The sequence below is a fragment of the Raphanus sativus genome, chromosome 9 (assembly GCF_000801105.2).
Source record: "Raphanus sativus cultivar WK10039 chromosome 9, ASM80110v3, whole genome shotgun sequence".
In the NCBI taxonomy this organism is placed as follows: domain Eukaryota; kingdom Viridiplantae; phylum Streptophyta; class Magnoliopsida; order Brassicales; family Brassicaceae; genus Raphanus; species Raphanus sativus.
Window position 1 is genome coordinate 28,050,222 of NC_079519.1, and position 18,020 is coordinate 28,068,241.

General features: G+C 30.8%; 4 protein-coding genes and 1 long non-coding RNA gene across 5 annotated transcripts; 4 read left to right on the top strand and 1 right to left on the bottom strand.

The window, feature by feature from the left end:
* LOC108823914 (V-type proton ATPase subunit E3) lies at positions 1–654 on the top strand (the record flags this gene model as incomplete). The annotated part of the gene is given in 3 exon segments (XM_056993598.1): positions 1–82; positions 167–266; positions 426–654. Coding segments are annotated over 3 exon segments (221 nt in total), but the record flags the coding sequence as incomplete, so codon positions are not given.
* A 3,717-nt stretch (positions 655–4,371) lies between these two features.
* On the top strand, positions 4,372–6,541 carry LOC108826741 (uncharacterized). The gene is made up of 4 exons (XR_001945526.2): positions 4,372–4,485; positions 4,589–5,062; positions 5,584–5,642; positions 6,240–6,541. It is a non-coding gene; the product is annotated as an uncharacterized LOC108826741 (long non-coding RNA).
* Positions 6,542–9,827: 3,286 nt separating this feature from the next.
* LOC108826608 (defensin-like protein 35) lies at positions 9,828–10,266 on the top strand. Its single transcript, XM_018599997.2, has 2 exons — positions 9,828–9,888; positions 10,089–10,266. Exons 1-2 carry the CDS (start codon positions 9,828–9,830, stop codon positions 10,253–10,255), a joined length of 228 nt encoding a protein of 75 aa, XP_018455499.1. The 3' UTR covers positions 10,256–10,266.
* Positions 10,267–11,880: 1,614 nt separating this feature from the next.
* Positions 11,881–12,741, bottom strand: LOC108826028 (uncharacterized). Its single transcript, XM_018599398.2, has 3 exons — positions 12,429–12,741; positions 12,177–12,312; positions 11,881–12,090 (listed from the first exon to the last, which is right to left on the bottom strand). Exons 1-3 carry the CDS (start codon positions 12,590–12,592, stop codon positions 12,034–12,036), a joined length of 357 nt encoding a protein of 118 aa, XP_018454900.1. The 5' UTR covers positions 12,593–12,741; the 3' UTR covers positions 11,881–12,033.
* A 200-nt stretch (positions 12,742–12,941) lies between these two features.
* On the top strand, positions 12,942–16,510 carry LOC108825468 (protein PAM71, chloroplastic). The gene is made up of 12 exons (XM_018598757.2): positions 12,942–13,218; positions 13,307–13,370; positions 13,546–13,758; positions 13,870–13,923; positions 14,003–14,064; positions 14,129–14,197; positions 14,311–14,362; positions 14,818–14,892; positions 14,973–15,102; positions 15,199–15,269; positions 15,473–15,520; positions 16,232–16,510. The coding sequence occupies exons 1-12, from the start codon at positions 13,088–13,090 to the stop codon at positions 16,301–16,303; spliced, it is 1,041 nt and encodes a 346-aa protein (XP_018454259.1). The 5' UTR covers positions 12,942–13,087; the 3' UTR covers positions 16,304–16,510.
* Positions 16,511–18,020: the final 1,510 nt, after the last annotated feature.

Here is an 18,020-nt window from a genome sequence, read left to right on the forward strand (position 1 = left end):
TTCATGCTCCTGAGATTATAGTTGACAAGGACATTTTTCCTCCTCCTGCTCCTTCCGAAGATGATCCTCATGCTCCTTTCTGGTAAGTTTCTTGATACCAAAAAAGAACTACAAACTGTAAAGAACCAACCTATAATAATACCACTTGTGTTGTGATGTATAACAGTGCTGGAGGAGTGGTGCTGGCTTCTCGTGATGGGAAAATCGTGTGTGAAAACACTCTTGATGCGAGGTTGGAGGTCGCTTTCCGCAAGAAACTCCCTGAGGTAAATAAAAATCCTCATTTTCTCCTCTTAAAAATTGCACTACCATCATCATAAGGCTCTTGAAATCCACATTTGTCTTGACAAGAACTAGAGAACAAAAGTTTTCATCTAAGCTTCGAGATTGTTTTTGTAAAAGATGTTTGTATTGAATGTGTGTAGATTCGAAAGGCGCTCTTTGGCCAGGTTGGGGCAGCTTGATTGATGATGAGTGACTCCAACTTTGAACCATGAGAGCAGGTAATGGCTCCATTATCTACCATCCATTCTTTCTATTACCAATTTTAAACTCTGTGTTATATGTTAATGGGCCTTTGCTTTTTGTCAATGGACCTTGGCCTACCTTGGCCTTTGTGTGGTGATGTTATAAATAAATACTTTGTTGAATGTACCTTTTCTTCTCATAAATGTTTCTATAATGCCGTGCAAGACCTTCTTCTATTGGACTTGACTCCTCTTTCTCCCTAAAATCAGGACATAGATTTATTCCTAAATGTGGTAAGGTACATGTATGGATGGCCAAACTTGATATAATATACTTTTCCAGAAACATTGATACACCACCCGTTTTAGCACTACACTGGAATAAAAATTAATGTACTTCTATTTTTAAGGAAACTATAAGCTATATCAAGTGAAGGTTCACGGCAAATTTTGTTTGGTGCTGGTTTTAAAGTGAATTTTACTTATGTTTTATTTCAGATTTAAATACTTTGAATTGAGTTTGCGAATTATGCGGGTTATGATTTTCTGTTGAGACGTTTCTTTAAGAATAAAAATGGATTTTTGAAATACATTTATTAAGTTGGCTATGTTTGAAAGATAGGTGTTACAATTTTGGTATATTATAATGACATATAAGTTTATGTGATATATATGTTTGTCCGCTAAATCTCTGATGAAATTCATGAATGTCTAATAGAAATTTTAATCTTAAAATATTGTTTTCTAAAAAATAAGATTTAATAAGATACTTACCAAACTTGTTTGAAGAGAAAATCTTGAAACATTAATTTTTTTTCTAAAAGTAACAAAGCCAATCTTACTAATAATTAGATTTTGATTCGCACTTAAAAATACGGGATTATTTTTAACTTTTTTTAATAGAAACTATAAGTCCATATATTATTTATATATCTTATGACGTTAGATTTTTTTTTGTTTTTGTTTCAAGGTATGAAATTTTTGATGATATTAGAAAATTATTACCCCTGCTACATACTATTTTAATTACTATAATTGAAATTTAGATGAAAATATTTAACTAAAATTGTAACTTTAATTTATGTATAACTGAATAATTTAGAATCCGATCAAAACTTTATGAATAAAAGATGCACCATTACTTTTTGATGTATAATGTATATACCGTTTATGCTTGTGAAAAAATAAATTAAACCTATTTATATATTTATAAATTCTAACCTGTTTATAACGTGAGACTAAACAAAAGAATTTACTTTTAAAATATTATAAATTTAATATCATTATATTAATTTATATTTATTATAAACTGAAAAATGATAATATATTTTTAACTCGCTTCCCATTGGTACATATCTACAATGATTTTATAAAAAATTATTTAATATGTTTAAACCATTTGTACTTGATTAATATTTTACAAATCTAATAGAATACCACAAAATATGCAACTGTAAAAATATGGGTGGGAGTTCAGGTATTCATTCGGGTTCGGTTCGGGTCTATTTGGATTTCTATTTTTCGGGACTATTATTTTTAGTTTCATTCAGATATTTAGAAATTTTTATTCGGATTCGGTTCGGATCTTTGCGGTTCGCTTTGGGTTCGGACAACCCATTTAATGTTTTTTGAAATTTTAAGATTCATATATACTTTAAATTTTTCAACATCTAAAATTAAAATAATATATAACATATAGATTTGAAAATATTTGCTCAAATACTAAATTAACATAAAATTGGCTTGATTTGAATATTTGGACAGAGAATTAATAAATATTTTAAGTATTTCTGGTGTTTGAAATATTATTTAGTTATTTTAGATATTTACTTTTGACTATTTGTGTATATATATATATATTCAAATATTTTGGTAAACTTCAAAATATTTTATAATTTTTGGATATTAAATTTAAAAATACATAACATATTTTAAGTATATAAATCTGATTTGAGATATTTGAATACTCGAAGATAAGATTCAGTTCTAGTTCTTCAGATACCAAAATTTTGAACTCGTTCTAATATCTAAACAATTTCTGTTCAGATCTGATACTATTTTATCGGATCAGATTCAGTTCGGTTCTTTGGTTTCAGCTTTTTTACCCAGTCCCATGTAAAAACATCGACCACAACTTGATTCACCATATAAGTAAATATTAATCAATTATTAATATTTTATTTACATTAAGTACAAATATATTAACCTACGTTAATTAAAACTAATAGGTAAAACTTAAGTATTTCAACTAAAAAAGTATATGCATGGATAGGTAACTTGTTACTTTTTGGAGTTTATTCCAAAAGTTATAAATTCAGTCTTGGGGAAATTAATGAGTTACTAAAAATATAGAAGTTCATATTATTTAAAAATTGCTGATATCCGTAAATCTCAAACTTTACTCATATACATTTGAGATTTGTTTGTTAATGAAATTCCTAAAAATATGGAGATTTGATTGATATGTGAATTTTAAATAAATAGCATATTTTTTTTTTTTGACATCACATATATGATTATTAGTTTTAGAGTTTTCGTAATACAAATCATTGTTTAGGATAATTGATGTAAATTATTATTGATTTGGTATAAACTTAAAGGTTTTTCTGAATTATTGTAAACATATCTGTTTATTGGTACATATCAAATTCACAATTAAAAAAAAAGCTCACAGAGTTATATATATATATATATCGTTATCGTGTATACGCATTTTAACAATTCAAGTTTTTTTAATTATTATTTCATTGTTTTTAGATCTTTATTGATTGTGAACAGTTAATACAACATATTATAACAAAAATTGCAAGAGGTTATTACCTAAGAAATAATATTTATTCAGTATGGTCCGATATCATGTTATTATAATAGTAGTTAGACTTTAAAATAGAAATGAAGTGGCAGCTAAAAGTATAAAGTAGTTTTTTTAAGTATTAATTATAATATTAACTGAACATACTACACAACAAAATATGTATATAGTATATTACCATATATCAATATATGACGTATCCAAAATATACATTCAAATATATTGTTGATTTTATTTCCTAAAGAAAGATTTTTTGAATATGCATATCTTGTTGATTGTTACCATTAATAATAATGCAATTGTAAGGGTCCAATATATAAGGTACAAAAAACCAAACTTGTAAGGTCCAATATATTAGGTAGCATAGTAACAAATTTGAAAGAGTCCAAAATTTAAAATCAACTTTCTTAGGTAGATAAAAATAGGACTTTGTTTTAATAAATTAGACTAGATACTGAAGGGCGGGTATATTTTCATTTTATTTTTTTTCTTTATTTTTAAGTTATTGTCAGATATATTTAGACATGTATGTTAGTTTTCGGATGAATTGATCTTTAGTTTGAAGATATATATATACTGTTTAGTGGTTTATAGATCCGGTTTCATAATTTTTTTTCATTTTGCGGTTTTGTTTGTTCAACATTGTTAATTATGTGATTATTTTTATTATTTTATATTCAGTATAAAATAATTTAAAAACGAAAAATAATAACTCTTTTGGTTTCTAAAATTTTGGTTACAAATTTTTTTCTCTAAATTTGGTAATTGTATTTAAATAGATATAATAAGGAAAATTTAGTGAATATAAAGTTAAATGATATACAATTGATTTATGAGTCTCCTGATTTGTTGGGTTATGTTTAGTTTCAATTATAAAATACTAATGGGCTTTAGTTTGGGTATTGACATATTGGCTCCATATTTGTTTCGAATGTGTAAAAAAAATTATTAACATTTCCATAAATTTGTTCGGAAAGAGTAAATAAAACATTTAATACTTTGTGGTCTGAAAAGTCAATGCATTAGTGTCTTGAGCAAAAAATAAAATGAACCGACATCAAACTTTCGATATGTCCAAAGCCGATATTTCTTCTTCTCTGTTCGAAACTAAGAAGTCGAATTCTTCATAATTCTTTGATCTATGAGCCGATTATTCATAATTCTTTGATCTATGAGCATTTTTGCATCCAATCGAAGCTAAAATCGGTAAGCTTGTGTTTTGACTAAAGATGTCTTCTCTTCGTTTCTGTAATTTTTTTTAAAGAGAGCTCTTACTGAGTTTTTTTTCTATACATGCGACAATATTTAGGATGGAGTTTCCGATTTGGAATAAATGGTCACAAATACAAAACCACAGATGGTTCAGATTCATGCGAAGCTCGTTTATGTAAAGATGATGAAAGGCGAAGACTTTTTGCACAACCAGACGAAGAAAATGTTTCTACTGCAATGAAAATATAAGTTTTTTTTGTTTCTCTGCTCTTAACTCAGTCTTTTTGTGGTTTTAGCTTAGGGTTTTTAACCTTTCTTTAGGAGCTAATGTATAAAGATTTTAACCTTTCTTTACAGGAACCTTTCTTTAGGAGCTTATGTCGGCTACCAGAGGAGGTCCTGACCAAGGTCCATCCCAGCCACATCAGCGACGGATCGTACAGACTCAGCCGCTGGTAACTCGGAGAATTATTCTACAGTGAAGTTGTCCCCTCCTCTCTCGTCGAGAATTCCCCTATTCTCCGTGTTGCTAATGAGGTCGAATCTAGCTACAACTGAGTTGCTTGTCTCTGTAAGCAACTTTGCCCCCTATCTCTTGTGATTTTTGTTTGTTAATCTGCTAATACATTAGCATTTATACAAAAAAATTATAGTAAAAGCATTGAATATTTTTTTTTTTACCAAACAACAAATTGGGTTCCAGACTCCCACTCATTATTCGATCGAACTCCATTAATGAGAGAAACATGTCATCATTCTCAATATCACAGTTTGTGATTTTTGTTTGGCCTATAAACGTGATCTTATACATGTGGTCTCTTACTCTCCAGTTGTTCTTTACAGCAGTGACCGACATGTTTTGAATGGTCTTCCACTCGCCAATCACACATTGACTACCCAAGCTAAGCAACTGATTATGTCTGCATGTTGCGTAGATTTTATCACCCTGCATTATAAAAATATTTTTATAGAGTATAATAAGTCTTTTTAGTTAAAAAATCCAGTATATAGAAGTATAAATGATTCGATTACCTTTGTATCAGCAAAGATGATTTTGAGAGTTCACCATATGATGCGTTGACTTGCTTCCAGGTGTGGATCGTTTTGACCTGAATACAACAGTCGCTTGTGCGAGGCTTCAACTGTGAAAGGTAATATACCTTCTGGGATGGTTTCATTTTTACGGATGAAAAAGATTGGTGATGTTGTGATGATACTGTCGTTGCTGTAATGGTAGTATTTATAGGAAAGAATTATAATTGGCAGGTTCAAAATAAGATTTCAAAATCTAGTTGAAAAGTATATTTAGTGGAATATGCCAATAGGCAATTGCGATTTTAGGTTTAGTTTATAAAGAAAATATTGTTTTTTTTATTTGAATTTTTTCACTTGAACATATACGTGATCTTGTATATCTTTTTAAGTTGTATCCGGTTACAATTTTAAGTGGGAAAAGCTTTCCGAGTTTCTGTTGGTTTGTCAATATGGGTACATGATTATCGGAAGTGGGTTTGATTTGAGAGAAGTTATGAAATATATTTGGATATGTTTTGTTTTCTGATTACTATTTTTGAGGGGTCGTGAGTGTGGGCACTTGATTCTAGGAAGTGAGGTTGTTTGGAAAATAGTTATGGAATATATTTGTTTATATTTCTTTTGTTTTTTTGGTTTAAAGATTTCATGCAGTTAATATTAATCTATGTTTTAGTGTGGTTACTAATTGCTATATTGATATTTTTTTGGTTCAGGTTTATGTTTTGGAATGGGAGCTTTTGCTGAATTATGGAGATGAACTGAAGATGGTGACGTTTTTATGGGATAGCTATATTTTTATAAATGATAGAATATTAGCTATAGTTTTTCTTTTCCAAATCGTTGGATAGTTAGTCAGATTAGTATGTAGAAGTAGTTAAATTGGTCATTTTTTTGATTGTCACGTTTGCCCTTACTGAATTTTTAAAAATTAGGCAAATCAATAATGGCATAAAAAGTAATATGCCAGGTAAAAGTGAGGGCAAATCTAAAAAAAGGATCCTGAATTAATAGTATTGATGTAAGGTGTTATTTAGTACTTTAAACGAAAAGATCTTCAAAACAAGAATTATTGGTACATCATCCGTTTTAGCACTATGTTTGAATAAAAAATAATGTGTTTTCTATTTTCTTTTAAGAATAAAATTCAAAAAAAAAATATCTTCTATATGTCCCTTCTAATTGGTTTAATTTACATTTATATATTCGTAATTCAAATATCTAACTTAATAATCATGTAAAGTACTACTATTATTATATTAATTAGATACGCATTTTGGGATACTAATAAATGAGCATGCATACTTTCAATGGCCATTGGACATTTCCAATATCAAAAGCATAAAAGTATCGATCTAACAAATGTAGATTACATAAAATAAAATATAAACATAAAGGTTAATAAAGAATAGCAAACAGGAAAAGGGTGTAAAATATATATGGCAAATCGTAAAATTAGTTTAAGAGAGATATTGAAATATTATAAAAAAAAATATTTCTTTTGTTTCAAAATAATGCATATTATAGAGTTTTCTCACTTATTAGGAAAACACGTAAATTTTTTACAATAAATGCATTATTATCTGTATTTAACTATTTTTATAAATTTTAACCAATCAAAATTCAGTAAACAATATTAATGTCTTTAAAGTTTACAATTTGTCATTATTATAATTCAGTAAATCTAAAATATAGATTTTTTTAGAAATAAATTTACAATTTGTCCTTATTATATACTAATCAAACATGTTTAACAGAAATCTTGAAATATACGGTCAACATTGATATTTATTAAAAGAAACTGTACTAATAAATTTTGGTCAAATAAAACTTTACTAACTAAATATGATAGTATTTATTACTTTAAGCGAAAGATATTCCACACTAAAACCATTTATAAATACTATGCAATTATGCATTTGTTGCACCAGTCGTGATCAATTAGATCATAAGGAAAAAATGAAACACTTCATACTTTTTATCTTGGTTACCATTACATACTTTAGTGTATAAGAAGCTTGTGTTAAAAACCGCGTTGTAATACATAACGAACTCGGTCCTGGTAGAAATCTCGAGTACCATTGTTATTCCAATAAGGATGATTTAGGCATAAAAAACATGGCCTTCAATGCTACCCCATATGTCATCGCATTCCATGACGAGATCCCTAATTTAACAACATGGAATTGTTTGTTAAGGCAAGGACCTAACAATAAGTTTGTCTTTGATGTTCAAACGTACAAAGCAGGACCAAGACTTATCCCTCGATGTGGTCAGATACGTATATGGACGGCCAAACTTGATGGGATATACTTTGCAAGACATCTTAATGAACCATCTGGTTTAGCATTACGTTAGATTGAAAAATAATGTATTTTCTATCTTTTTTTCTTTAACTATTATAATAATGAAATATAATAATTTCATTTCTTATCATCTACCTGTATTTTTCTTTCCCATGGATGGATTGATATCCTCTTTCCCTTCCCAACAAAGGCTTCAGCTGCTATCACAAATCAATAGCTTACACAAATAAATGGTTTATCAAGAATAAAGTATCAGAAATGATTTTATAATTCTCTGAACCCGCACATGAGCGAAACTCTGCCAAGCCACCATTGTCGAGGGTTTAGGGTTTAGGTCTCTTCTTATTCTCTCTGGTTTTTTTGGCTCTCTTACGTAGGTAGTATTATATATATATGGTTACAGTTAGAGCTTTTAGCGTTTATAAGATTTGGTTAGTGTTTATCTTAGGTTTGGTAGTAATTATCTTATTTTTTGAATAAAAAGTAAAATGAAATATTCATTTTTCTTTTAGAAAGCTCACAAAGCTAAGCCGTAAGTAATTGACTTTCTAAAGCACTTAGGATACGTATCTTTTACAAACTGCTGTGATTTTTTTTTTTTGATAAATCTTGATTGCTTTAAATTTAGTGCTGTGAATTTAAATGATGTTGTGTACAGCTCCCACAGCTGTTACCAGTCACCCCCTATATGTTGTTCTATTAATAATACAAATAACAAATTTCAGGGTCGAGATTAGAAGAGATACAAAAAATAGCATTTGTTTAAAAGTTTTGCAACTGAGGTAGTAAAACTTTTTAAAATATACTTCTAGAATATATAATAAAAACTAAAAATAAAAATGAATTGAAAAACAACCGCCAGTGGTCCCATTTCTCACAAAATATGCCATGTTACAGATTGCTTTGAATTTTTGTCAGTGCCATCTCTCTAAAAATATCTTAAAAATTGTTTTGGATTTTGGAATATCACATTTAATTGAGCACTTAATAGATTTGTTATTCGTTTTGGTTCGATCTAAAAATCTCAATATTTGTAAGTTTTCGAGGTAAAACAAATATTAAAAATTAATATACGTAAAAATAAAACAAAACATAAATAGTGAAAATTAGAATCGAATGTTTGCTTTCTTCAACTTTTATAAAAATTGATATATATATCTACGGTTAAATATAAAATTATAAATTTATATTTTATGTAATTATTTTTAACTTATAATTTTAATGATTTTATTTATAAAACTATTTTAAGAAGTAATTATATCAAGAAATGATTATATTTTTATAAAAACTACAATTTTCTAAAATTTTATATTTATAGAAATTTTTGAAAAATATATATATATGGAACATCTAGTTTCACTAATCTTTACTTTTTATTTTATAATATGTAAAATATATCTTCTGATAACAAATTTATATACTTTGGTTTATTTGTATTGAGCAAAATGAAATAAAATATCCGTAAATATTTATAAATATTTGCAAGTATATGTAATTTTACTAGATATTTAAAAATGAGATATAAACAAAGAAAATTGAAAATTTGAATATATATAAATTATAAATCAAATCACAAAATTTAAAAATTAGGATAATGTTCAATCCGTGTTCATCTCTAGGTCAGCAGCTGTGTCATGTGCTCTAGTTGATATAAAAAATATAATCAAAACATTAAAAGAAAAAAGAGAAAAAGACATCACAAAGTTTCATACATATGATTTAACACTTTGTTTTGTTAATATAACATTTACGCCCAAAACGTTTCATTCATTCAGGCCTGCATTCATGGCGGAAGCATAATAGTCGCATAGAATAACGGGTCATTCCTTTTATTTTTGTCATTTTCCCAAATGTTATTTTTAGATATATCCTTTTTGTTATAAAAGTAACGAAATATATATTCTTTATACAAAGAAGAAATCCAATAAACTCTTCTAACTTTCTACGTCAAATTCATTACTCTTTTTGTTAGGAAAAGTATAAATTTGAAATAAGAAAATGGCAACTAACAAAATCTCCTTCTTCTTGGTTCTTTGCATCTGTGTTTTGTTATCCTCAGGTGATCGATCAATTTCTAAGACATTATCCCTTTTATACGTTTTCAGTTATATTTATGATAACGAATTGTTCGCATGTTTGTTGGAAAAAGATCTATTCAAAAGTTTGTGTGTTCGTCTCATTCATAAAGTTATAATTTTCTATTTGTTTTTATATATTAGATAAAAGTCTAATTTGTTTATTCTTAAAAATATTGGATAGGATTTGGAAAAGCAGCACTAAATCCAACGGGGAAAAAATGTCCGGATCCAAATGGTGTAGACAAAAAAGCTGCATGTTATAGCTACTGCAAAACACAGGGTTTTATGGGTGGTTCTTGTCAAGGACATAAAGGTAATTACATGTGTAAGTGTTATGAAGGTAAATGAATATTTGCGAATTTTGTTACTTTCAAATACTCGTTGGTTTGGTTTTATGAGGAATAATAAACGCAAATAAATACTTTAGTTGATGTATTTGTTTTATTCTATTTTTCAATATTTAAGATATTTTTCACGACTTTCTAACTCATAAAAAAATATTGCATATATGTTTACTATTTGAAAATATAATTAAAGTTGAATTTAGTTAAATTAATAACGCATAAATATTTATATTTGACTACTTAGCATCAAATAACAAATTGATATATAATCTTTAAATTATTAAAAGAGACTAGAGCATCTGTGTTAATAATTGCAAATATAATTAAAGTTGAGTTTAATTGTAATTAATAATGGATAAATAATTATATTTGACTATTTAGCATCAAATAACAAATTGATATATAATCTTTAAAAATTTAAAAGAGACTAGAGCATTTGTATCAAAAATTATTTTAAAGTTTTCGCCAATTAAATATGTCGTTAATGTTGTAAATAGACTTCACACTTCCATCAATGTCCGGTCCATTTATATAATTCCATTGAATTCAAAGATCAAAAACAAAGAAAGCCCAACTCGTTAGAAGACAAAAAAAATGATGAAAGCGACGAGACAAGATCGTGTCCATAGACTCCATACCAAAGAAAAAACGTATCGACTCGGTCAGCGACTACATATGATACAATCTGATTCGCATTTAATACCTTAGGATGAAGCGATCTGCATCCACATTGTAAAGAATATGTGAATTCATCCCACTTAATAAAATATGTGACTTCAAAAACAAGACAACAAACTGTTATGTATTTTATGTATCTCATTCAAACTATCTCGTGATTGTAGAAGAAGAGCCTTGTCGATCAAATAAAGTCTCTCCAAAACTCATAAAGAGATGTTTTAGAGAGATAACATAACGACCCCAATTCTTGCTGTATAGCGAGTTTGATTCAAACGTCGAACTCGCTTCACACTTTGTAATCTATTTTTGTTTTCGATTTACTTATAATAGAAATTTATTGTCTGCGCTGTCCCTAAATCATTCATTAATAACCCTCCACTCACTCTTCAACATTTGGTGTTGTCTGTGCTGACAAGTCATTTCTCATGCTGAGTAGGAAGCCGATTATTTTCTTATGCCTAGACAATTTATGGCTTCTAAGCGGAGTTTTTCTTTTGCGTCCGATTAAACAGAAAACTTTTAACAGAAGAATATTTTTAATACTTCAGAAATGGAAGAATTTAACCTAAATTTCGACTAACAATAGTAACTTTTAAAAGGAGTTCCTAAATTTTAGAACAAGATTTCGACTATAGAGTTATCCGACTATTCAAGATTTGGACTATAGAGTTAAATGTGATCTTACGTCAGCTTAGTGACATTACTTCTCATTTGTTGTGTTGGGGAAGAGAATTCATGGTGTTGTCTGAAAGGTGGATTGACCAATCGACTAGTTCCGTCGACTGTATCGCGCTGCAAGGCGTCTAAACGACGCTCTTGCTTCACGAGGTGAGCCTGGAGGATTTAGGACAGGTGCGTACCACACGGAGTGGACTAAGCGTGCAAGGAACATCAATTGAGGTTTATGTTTTCTAAAATCATTTGTATTTGCTTAAGCGGTTTAAACCCAAATTGTTTCAAGAGCATTTTGTTCATATTTCAAAATAAGAAATGCACTACTTTGATTTTTGCTGGGCTACTAGTACATATCAGCCATCTAGTTTATTGATCGGCGGTCCAATAGGAATTACCCGTAACAAAGTACACTCACGAACTGATAAAAACCTAAGAAGGTTCATAGAGGCCGAGCACATGACCGTCGAGACATCTCACAGATGCAACCTGGTTATCAAAGAAACGTTACCAATGAATATGAGACTTGATCATTTGCAGAAAAGATAAAAGAAGAAGGTGGCTGCTTGCTTTACCTTGCCATGGACTTCGTATTTAATAGAGCCATCGAGCTCCGCTCCTAGTTCCATAAGTTTAGAGATTGATGTATTAATGTCTGTCACAGTGAACGATAGTAACGAAGAGTACCCCTTCTCACTCACCACATGGTCGCTGCACCAAGACATTAATCCTTTATATTTGCAATGATCGAAAACCAAAAAAAAAACGTTTCATTGAGGCAAATGATCGAACAGGTGATCTGCATTGATCGAGATTTGAATCGAAACCTGGGAGATTGCATAAGAGCTAGCTTAAGAGGACCAGACTGAAGCTCAGCCCAACGTAATGTGACGACGTTGACGGAGAAATCGAGACCTTGCGCGTAGAATCGAGCTGCTTTTGGTACATCTCTGTGTAGCTGCAAAATCCACCTGAACGACGCCGTCGTCATCTCTCAGTTTCGCTATCTAGAGACTGAAAAAAACAACGCTGACTTTGTTAAAAAGAAGCCCACGAATCAGCTTAACACGACGCCGTTTCGATCTCTTCTGTATTATTTCATACAGTCGTATCAAGAAAACTACAGTTCAATACATGTCGCTGAGACAGAAAACAACATTTGATTCACAGTTTCACCAGTGTGTTTATTTTGATACATAATGGGCCTATTGTGGCCCAAAGAAACTTATCCGTCGGTTCTTAACTCGGCGCGTACACACGTGCGTTATTTTATTGAATAAATCGCTTCGCACGAGCGACGGGGTAATACGTGGAGGCGCGCGCATAACAAGTTGAGTGGATTTTCACTATCTTCAGACAAACAAACAGAGCCAAGCAAAGGGTCTTCTCCTCTGCCAGTAAAGAATCAAATATTCACACTGTCTGCGACGAAGAGGAAGATAGATTGAACTCAAAAAACTCTGGGAGAAAGAAGATTAAGAGAGAAATGCTTAGTTTGAATTCGCTTCGTCTTCCATTCCCAAACCTTAGTCCTCCCAACTCTTCTTCCCCGTCGTCGAGGAGATGCGTCTCCGCTTGCCCAATTCCGGTCATTTTTTCGGTTCGATGCTTCTCTAGGTACGTTTTTGCTCTCTCCCGATGTTCATCGGCTTGTCCAATATTTGCTCTGCGAACGGAACTTAAGTGTCTTGACAGTACTGTGCAGACGTTTGCGTCGAAATGAATCTCGGAGATGTTTCCAACGAAATGCGTCTTGTTACCTCGATGAGGTGACTTTGATTCTTGTTTTTTTACTCTGTTCTATCCTAATGTTGTAGACACCTTGGAGATGTTTAGTTTTTATTTGAAGGTTGAACTATAATTGAGTGTGTGTGTGTGTGTTTAAAATGCAGAATATAAGTTGTTTTGTTTTGTTTTGTTTTGTTTTTTTTTAATTTTGTTCAGAAATCTGAGTCTGAAGAGAAAGATAGAAATCTTGATGTATTGGTCGGCACATCGATAGCTCACCCGACACAGAGAGTTCTTAAGCTCTTGGCTGTATCTGCCCCGCTCGCATTGCTTGGAGCTGATCCAGCTTTTGCGGTGGTTTCTCCAATTCCGCAGTCATTTGTCACTTCTCTTGGAGACCTCGGAGACATTAGCTCAGGTTTTGCTTCGGTTAGATAATCTTCCTTTTTTTTTTTGCACTGAACCAGGAACTAACTATGTCTTCTTCTTCTTAAGTACCAGTATCTTTAAATTTATCTATCTATCTATCTATCTTTGCAGGCCTTCTTGCTTATCTTTTTCTCTGAACTTGGAGACAAAACTTTCTTCATTGCGGTACGGTCTTTGAGAGCTTCGAATGTTAAATCCACGCTTTATAAACGATTTATTGACTGTCATGCGGTGGTATGTGTAGGCCCTTTTAGCAGCAAGGAACAATGCTGCTACTGTTTTCGCCGGGACTTTTGGCGCTCTTGGGTATGCTTTCTTTTCTCAAACACTATAAGAGGAACGTTATAAATTTTGGTTTAACTGTGTGTAGGATTATGACGATAATATCTGTAGTGCTTGGACGGACTTTCCACTATGTCGATGAAATTCTTCCCTTCAGGTTTTGAGATAAATGAAAAATATATATAAAAAAAAACTCTCCGAAAAATTTATATTTCAGGTTTAAGTTTCATGATGAATCTGAATGGTGGTCGATGACTTGAAACCACGCAGGTTTGGTGAGACGGATCTGCCTATAGATGATATTGCAGCAGTCTGTCTTCTGGTAAATAGATATTCAATTTTCTAAGTAGAGCTGTGTTATTCAGGGGGTTTTGGCTTGGAACTTTAGATTTTTTTAACACCGGTTAGTTATGTTATTATAAATATTATATAGACGATACTACTGGTGTAGAACTTTTAGTTTAGCAAGTATATCTACCAAAAGAATGTTGTTCGGACCCGATTGTATGATTACAATGACCCCTTGGTCAAATCACTGGACCAAAAGGGCTGAAATTTTTAGCTTAGCAAGTATATCTACCAAAGAATGTTGTTCGGACCCGTTTGTATGATTTTTTTTTTTTAGTTAAGTTTAAGTCTCAGGTTTGACAAAACCAAATGAAGATTTTGATTGTTTTTTGTTCAGACCTGGTTTTTGGGGTTTGGGTTGGATCATTATCTTACAGGCTTATTCTTTACCATGAAATAGTATTTAACCATTTTTTGTGTTGCATTTAGGTGTACTTCGGTGTTTCAACGTTAGCAGATGCTATCTCTGACGATGGACTTAAAGCTGAAGAAGAACAGAAAGAAGTAAAACTCTCTTTTTAGCCTTTTTTGACTTCTTTATATTTTCCATAAACATTCAAGAACTCAATACTTGTTTTCTACAGGCAGAACTAGCGGTTTCAGAGCTTTCAGGTAACGGAGCCGGGATAGCAGCAGCCGCGAACACCATCATCAGCACTTTCGCATTGGTTTTTGTTGCCGAATGGGGTGATAAATCCTTCTTCTCAACAATTGGTGAGACTTGAAAAGTTTTAAACTTGACCAACATTATTACCAAAGCTCAGGTCCAAAACTTCAATATGCATTATAATAATTTTCAATCATTTGAAGCTCTTGCGGCTGCGTCATCGCCATTGGGTGTCATCGCTGGAGCATTGGCGGGTCACGGTGCTGCGACTCTGGTGAGTTATAGTTCATTTTCTTTGACAAAAGTGTAATATTACCACCCTAACAACTAGGCTACTCAAAAACCTTTACACGGCCTAAAATCTTAATATTGATAGGGATTTAAAAACCCCTCAACCAGGAGAACTGTTACTCTCCAGAAACTTGGAACACAAGAGCCCTAACTTGCTACTTGGATTTGTTTTTTTTCTTATTGCAGCTTGCAGTGTTGGGAGGTTCTTTGCTGGGAAACTTCTTGTCAGAGAAGGTATCATTTATCTTTATACATATATTAGTTCCTAAAAGCATATCCTTGGAATTATTCAGCTTTTATTACACAAACACACAGATTCTAATGGCAATATTACTAGCTTTTATCCTTAGTCTTTTAGTTCCAAAAACACCTTTTTAAGTTTTGTTTAGTGAAAGGATCTTTTTTACACTTGATATAAAAGAAAAGTGTGAGAAGTTAGAGATTAAGGTTTTTATTCTGTGGCAAGTGGCAACAGTAGGCTTCTATGTTCATTGATCTCAATCCTTCCACATCATTTGGTATCGATTCCTCCCCTCCCCCAGTAGAGTCAAAATAACATCTTTTATTGTTTTGATTCTTTCATATGTCCGATTTAATCTGTCAACAACGTGATAATATTCCTAAACAAAGAGGCTAACGCCAATAAATCTTTGAAAAAAGTATATAAAAATAGTGTTGAAAGTTAGACTTCAGTTTGAAGACTTTGGATTTAGAATTTAGATATATTTTTAGTAATTTTATATATATAGAACCTTTACTACTATCATTACTCTTCCAAATTTTCTTTTTGCCTTTGATAAGCAAATTTTGTAAAACTGCTTTTTTTTGACGGAAAAAACTGCTTTTTGGAGTGGCTCAAAACTTTAAATCTTTATTCATTGAGATGTTTGAGTGAGAGAATTCTTACCAGCAAGGTAAGCTAAATGTTTGTTTTGTTCAAAACAGGCAATAGCTTATGTCGGGGGAGTTTTGTTTCTCGTGTTTGCTGCTGTGACAGTGTCTGAGATCATTACGTAAGTGACGACATTAATAATAATATATATATTTTTTTAATAATAATATATCTTTTACTCTTATTTGTTTGCGAATTTAAAATACAATTTACCTGTTATTTGTAAAATTTTTATCATTGTTTATTGTCCACTCTTTTTCTGCTAACTATACTGTGAATTCACAGTTTTCATGTGTACTATCAAGCATCGATGCATTTGGTTTTAGTGGTTAGATTTGCTTAGAGGTCAACATAGGTAATAATCTTATTATGTTTTTGAAAGATACGTCCAAACATAACACGTGTTCGGGACAGTAAAGAATATAAAGGAGTCGAACATGGTAGAGCCTTTTTCAAAAAAAAAAAAACATGGTAGAGCATATTCTTTTTATTATTCTTCGTGTAAAGGTATATTTAAATATTATAATCGTGGATCTAAAATAAAGTGCATGAAAAGTCATATATTTACACGCTTTAAGTTCCACTCCCGAATGAGTTTTTTTTTTTGCTAAAATTTGGACACTCCCGAATGAGTTTCTTTTCTTATAACTTGTAGTTTAATTTTTCTTAAAAGATTAGAAGAAAAACTGTAGAAAAAGCACGTACAAAAATAAATACCTTTTCCCACCAATATTCAAAATTACAAATAAGATGCAAAATTTCAGCTACTGGTAGTAATTATATAAAATCAGCAAAATTGCGATATCTTTTTTTTTGTTAAATTAAATTTTGATATCTAACATGTTATGTATTTTATTTTATTGCCGTTAATAGTAATAGTAAAATATATCTAACATGCTATGCATTTTTATTGCTGTTGATAAAAGTCTAACATGATTTAACTGAAGTGAGTAGATAACAAAAATTTAGTGGAATTTGAGAATCAATACATTTGACCTAAAAGAGTAATATTTTTTTCTTTTAAAGTAACAAAATCTAAGGTGGCTGCATGTGCAACCTGAACCACTCTTTGATCGTACGTGGGCCTTCTTCTTTGGTTTCTTAATACGGACAATGAATGATAGCAAACGGAAGAAACGACGTCGCTTTATATATTGTTTGTGTCGGAATAAAAATTTTAAAAATCGTGAAAATTAGGCTATCGATCGTAGACATTCCCGAGGGAATCATAAGGGGCCCACACAAAGAGGCAAGTAGGACCCAGACTCATAATCACAGAACCAAATTGAACGGTGACGAGCCGCTGCTGCTTCAGCCGCCACGCACTGCGTTATGCTGACGCTGGCAACCGCCGATTGTTGATTTGGTCATACGCTAATTACTCAAATTCATTCATTACCAGCAACATTAATCTTTCTTTATTCTTGCAAGAAACCCCCCATCTATTATTCATTACACTGTTCAACTTTATACTCGGACAAAATTTGTTCTCGAAATAGTAATTCGTTTTATTAAATTGTATGAAACGATTGAAAACTCTTGTATATTTTACACATTTTAATAAATTTGTTTTTTACTAAATAAAAAATATAAAGAGCTTTTGAAATCTATTTATTCGTACAATTTAACAACATTTTAATATAAATTTGTTGCAAGACCAAATATAAATTTGCTGGACAATTTTTTTTTGTTTAACACTATACGGAGAAAAAACATTTTTATTAGTTAACTTACATTTAACTGCAATTGATATAATAGTTAAAAATATCCTATATAAAAATTTAAACCATAAAACTTGCAACATATAGTTAAAAACCCTTTTTTTTAAAAAACATATAGTTA